Source organism: Alosa pseudoharengus, unplaced genomic scaffold (assembly GCF_046254945.1).
Source record: "Alosa pseudoharengus isolate Yale_2024_CS ecotype anadromous, Long Island Sound unplaced genomic scaffold, YU_APseudo_1.1 YU_APseudo_1.1_scf_11, whole genome shotgun sequence".
In the NCBI taxonomy this organism is placed as follows: Eukaryota; Metazoa; Chordata; class Actinopteri; order Clupeiformes; family Clupeidae; genus Alosa; species Alosa pseudoharengus.
Genome location: NW_027468576.1, coordinates 32,783,623 through 32,788,821, shown reverse-complemented (window position 1 = coordinate 32,788,821; position 5,199 = coordinate 32,783,623). Strand labels below are relative to the sequence as shown.

At 48.4% G+C, this 5,199-nt stretch overlaps 1 protein-coding gene across 5 annotated transcripts in view; it reads left to right on the top strand.

Annotated features, from left to right (window-relative positions):
* The first annotated feature begins 2,289 nt into the window (after nt 1-2,289).
* Nucleotides 2,290-5,199, top strand: part of pde4dip (phosphodiesterase 4D interacting protein) — a 39,840-nt gene continuing 36,930 nt past the window's right edge. For all 5 annotated transcript variants that reach the window (XR_012985964.1, XR_012985966.1, XR_012985965.1 and 2 more), the window contains exon 1: nt 2,290-4,205. Coding sequence is in view for 1 of the 5 variants with exons in the window: in XM_076278914.1 (XP_076135029.1) it covers nt 2,976-4,205 (1,230 nt within the window). In the remaining 4 variants the exon portion in view is untranslated. The remainder of the gene's footprint in view (nt 4,206-5,199) is intronic.

The window sequence follows — 5,199 nt, the reverse complement described above, 5'->3', positions numbered from 1 at the left end:
TTTACATAACACTTGCCACAGAGACACAGAGAACATTGAAAGCTTTTTTGTTTTGCTTGGTGTGTGTGTGTGAGTGTGTGTGTGTGTGTGTGTGTGTGTGTGTGTGTTCCCTGGTTCCTGCGGCCTTCACTCTCCCTCGTCATCTTTCCTTTCCTGTTTATTTGTGTCTCATTCTCTCCAACTGAGTCAGAGTGTACATGCACTCTCTCTGCCACGCAACAGAAATGATGACATCAAGCTGTATAGTTTTAGATGGGCTATATTCTGCATCCGAATGTAAACTCCCTCTATTTTAGAACCCCAGTGTCAGACACACATGGCTATTACAGTAGATGTGATCCCATTATAATGCCATGCAGTGCAAATGTTTAGAGTGATAGAGAGAGAGAGAGAGTTAGAGAGAGAGAGAGTTAGAGAGAGTGAGAGAGAGAGAGAGAGAGAGAGAGAGAGAGAGAGCACAGGGGAGGTCATATCAGAAACAAGAAAAAGAATGGTCAAAGGAAAGAAGAAAGAGAGACCATATATGTAATTGCTGTAAACCATGAAGTCATTGGGAGTGTGTGTGTGTGTGTGTGTGTGTGTGTGTGTGTGTGACAGTGTTGGGTGTGTGTGTTGATTAGGATGGATGGCTTTTTGATTGTGAGGCTTTTAGAGGAGATCTGTTATGGTGTGCTGTCCCATTAGTGTGGGCCCTCTGGGTGACAAATCTGCACTTAGACTGTGGGAGCCATCATCCCAAATGTCAATGCCACACGCACGCAAGCACAGACACACACACACATACACACGCACACGCACACACACACACATACACACTCACACACACGCACACACAGACACACACGCACACACACACACACAAACGCACACACACACACACACACACACACACACACACACACACACACACACACACCCTTCCATGCACACGCTAACATGAAGGAGGTCTAGGGTGTGGGTTGGGGGTTAATTAAACTACAGTGTTTCATCAACAGCAAGCAGTTGTGGGTGGAGGAGAGTGGCTGACTCAGGTGTTTGTTTGTCTGGCCTGAGAGAGGTTGAGAGCTGTCAGCTGCAAGATGGACTGGTGCTAATGTAAACTAAAACTCTCCATTGAGTTATCAACAGAGAATGTGAGTTAATGGAGCTCACTTTGGAATGATAAACCACAGAGCAAAGATGTATGCACCAGAAACTATGACCTCCCTCTTTCTTGTAACAATCAGGTCTTTACAGTTCATGCTTGTGAGTGTTACAGTAATTCATTCATTCATTCATTCATTCATTTTTTATACTTGTGTGTGTATGTCTCTCTTTCTGTGTGTGTGTGTGAGAGAGAGAGAGTTAGAGAGAGAGTGTGTGTGTGTTTGTGTATGTTTTTTCCCTATATATATATATATATGTAATCACAGATTTTGTTTTATGACTGTTATTTAGTCTTGATGAGTCTTCACTGTATGCTTTGGCAACTTTCTTCACAAATTGTCATGCCAATAAAGCGTTTTTGAATTTGAGAGAGAGAGAGAGAGAGAGAGAGAGAGAGAGAGAGAGAGAGAGAGAGAGCATTTTCAATGTGTTTACACTTTTGGATAGTGGACCTGTTGTACATTAGTCATACCCAGTGGGGGGTCTTGTATAGCCTAGGGCATTCCCATGGGAGGGAGGTTGGGAAAGCAAAGTAACAATGGAACAAATGGAACAGGGTGGGAAAGATGGTTCAGGGGATGAGGGGGGGGGGCATTGGAAGGAGAAAGAGACTGATGGTGTTGTGAGCAAATTGTAGCCTATCACTTGCCATTTAGAACTGCAACGTTCAGTCAAAAAATGACAAACCTGACAATACAGCCACGCACCGTGTAGGCTTATCCATATTCACGTCGTTGAAGGATCCATGATTATCAAGAGTTCGGGCCATATTTCACTTCTGCTTGATGGCGACAGACAAAACCGACGTTCTCCTTTTCATCAGACAGTCAGCATAGTTACCTCATATTGCGCTTGAGCTGTAATATGACAGGAATGCCTGGTCATCGTAAAGCGGCGGTCTGGGGGAATCCAGTAGTTAGCCGACATGTATTTATTGTATGGATGGCCACAGTTGTGGAATGAATAATAAGGTTTTTAAATAAATGGCACAACTTAAATCTTATTTTGTGTAGAATATTATGTATTTGAAAACCGACTAAGATGGGGATTTAAAAGGCTGCGCAGCCTCCCCTCTACGGTGAATGGTACATTCCCACTGCCGCTGCTCTCTCTCCGATTCTGCCACATTGCTGTTCAGGGATACACGGACAGCCTTGTGACATCGCTCTTCCCTGAGGGGAGCTGCCCTTTCCGGTCAACAGACACCGGCAGCCTGGTCAAAACAAGAATCTTTTCGTTGCGAAACGAGTTCCCGTATTTTTTGGAACGAAGATCTGAACGATGTCTTTCGCGAACCTGTCATGACGGCGTCTGTCCTGATGTGCAGTCTACAACACGGAGCGCTGGCAGACAGCAGGCGAAGAGGGAGAGGCGTGATTTTGTTTGCCAAGAGGACAGGATAACCGCTGTTTGTTTGATTTCTCAAACGCGCCATTGCACTTCCGTAACTCCGTTTTCTTTATAGGCAGTGCGATAAAAATCAAGATCAAGACAGGATGCTTATCCGAAGGGTCAGCTTTGGTGCACTTTTGTATCAGTGACAGGCCTGCATTTGTAGGAAGGAACATTTTGGCTCTCCACCTGTCGGCTCCACACAAAACAATCCGAGAAGAACAAATCACGTTCGAAGCCTAATTGCAAGATTTTCAGCTGCAAGCTACCAATAAAACATGTCAAAAACGCAAACTGATTAGTTAACCCATGGGTGGCTGACATTGAATTAATTTCAGTCACTGTCAGGATTGCTGCCTATAAGATACCTTAAAGTTCAAGTTGGGTGACCTTTCATTAACGTTTGATTGACATCATCATCATCATCATCAGCAGACATGTTGGACTCCAAGCTTAAGGACTCATGCCGGATTTGTGCACGGGAGCTGTGTGGTAACCATCGGCGATGGATCTTTCATCCAGCGGCCAAAATCAATCTGCAGACACTGCTGTCACATGCCCTGGGTCGCGAAGTGACGCGGGATGGCCGTGGCGAGTTCGCTTGTGGAAAGTGTGCGTTTGTGCTGGAGCGCATGTACCGCTTTGACACAGTGATTGCCCGTGTGGAGGCACTGTCCATTGAGCGGATGCAGAAACTTCTGCTGGAGAAAGAACGTCTGCGACAGGGTGTTGGCGCTTTGTACTGGAAAAACAACACTATGGCAGTGGATCCTAGTGCTGACGGTGGGGTTAAAACTGAGGCCTTAGGAGATGGAGGAGGCGCAATGGACATCTCCACCCTGAGCGAGATGAGCTACAACACCCTCATTCACGAGGATCTCACCTATTCAGTGTTTGAGTCTTGGGCCGAACAGGAAAGCACGCTGGACTACAACTCCCAGCAGTCTTTGCACACACACCATCACCCTCACTCCAGGAAGTGCCGTGGCTGTACGACGCTCCGTGTGGCGGACTCCGACTACGAGGCGGTGTGCAAGTTGCCCCGCAGGTTGCGCAGCACCTCCTGTGGCCCTCCTACCCGATGCTCTGGCAGCGCGGACGAGGCAGGGGTCACCCCCGTTGCCCAGCCCGAACCCTCTCCTCCGCCGCTGAAAGAGGAGGAAGAGAAGGATGGGGGAGCGGAGAGGATGAGCCCGAGTCCCGCCTCGTCTGTCGAGTCCCTTGACACACTCCCTCAAGACGGAGGGCCGGCTGCTGACCAGTCCACTCGACCTCCAGAGGAGCAGGTGGTCAGAACGGAGAGGTTCAGCTCCCCACATGTGAGCATGTCTGAACCAGACGCAGGTGGTGCGTGCCCGTCTGGACTCGAGTCTGGGGGCATGTATGCCACTGGACTGGACCTGGCTCTGGCTTTGGCACGGAGTTTCCAGTACCGGCCTGTGCAGAGCCGAAGAGGCAGCCGTCTACCTGTCCGGGTGAAGCCCACTCATGAAGGTCCCCACCATGGGTCACTCTGCGTTGGGGCAACAGACTGTCCACTCTCCCCCTATCTGCTTCCAGAGGGGAGGAGCTCCAGCAGCAGACAGGGGGAGCTGCAGCACGAACTAGCTGAAATGGAGGAGCTTTGGTTGGATGAGTTCTCGTCCTGCTGGCCTTTGCTCCAGGAGGTATCGGAGATCCTCTACGTGTACTTGTGGCTTCGGTCTGCTCATGTCGACCATTTTGCATTTTTTCAGGCCCTTTCTCTTCACATTCTTTGACTTTCCACCCTCTCTTGATCTCTCTTTCTCTGTTTATATCTCTGACTTTTACTCTCTCTTTCTCACACACACACACACTCTCTCACGCACACACACACACACACACACACACACACACAGCTAGGCTTTTCATGCTCTTTCACTCTGTTCTTCTATTCTCTCGCCAGTCTTACCCAGTCATTTACTGAAGATAATAATAATGATAATAAGCTCCTTTAACCTCCCCCATGTAATTATGGACTGCAAGTTATGTCCCAGACGACCTCGGCAAGCACTCTGAATGCTCACTCAAACACACACACACACACACACACACACAGACAACAAACCCTTCTGCTTACATCCCACTCTTAGTAACACAGCAACTGTTGTCACTGGCGACAGGACTTCCTTCCTCGGACTACCCAAAGGAGACGGAGTTGTTTCTTATGTAAATAAAGGGTGTGTTGCCATGGCTACAGATGAAACTGGCCAGCATTGTGGGACACAGAGGCCTTGTTGAAGCGGCTAAGGCAAGGCATCAGAGAGCGAGAAAGAGCCTCTTGATAGGGCGGTTAAACACACACCAGCACTGGAGCCAAAGCTCTCTGGTTTTCATAAGGAGGAAGATGAAGAGACACAGACGGGGAAAGTAGCCTCAGGGGTCAGGAAGTTCCTGTTCCTCATGCCTCTCCTCTTGTCTCTCTTTTCACTTTTCCGTTCCCCCTCCACTTCCCCCTCCGGCTTGATCCATCTGTTAGGCAGGATTAGGCAGGTAATCTATCTGTATTCAGCTGAAGCTCAGTGTTCAGCAGAGTTTAATTAATCCCGCCCCAACTCCAGCTTTCTCTCATTAGTTACCCTCATATCACACACACACACACACACACTACACACACACACACACACACACACCAGGTCG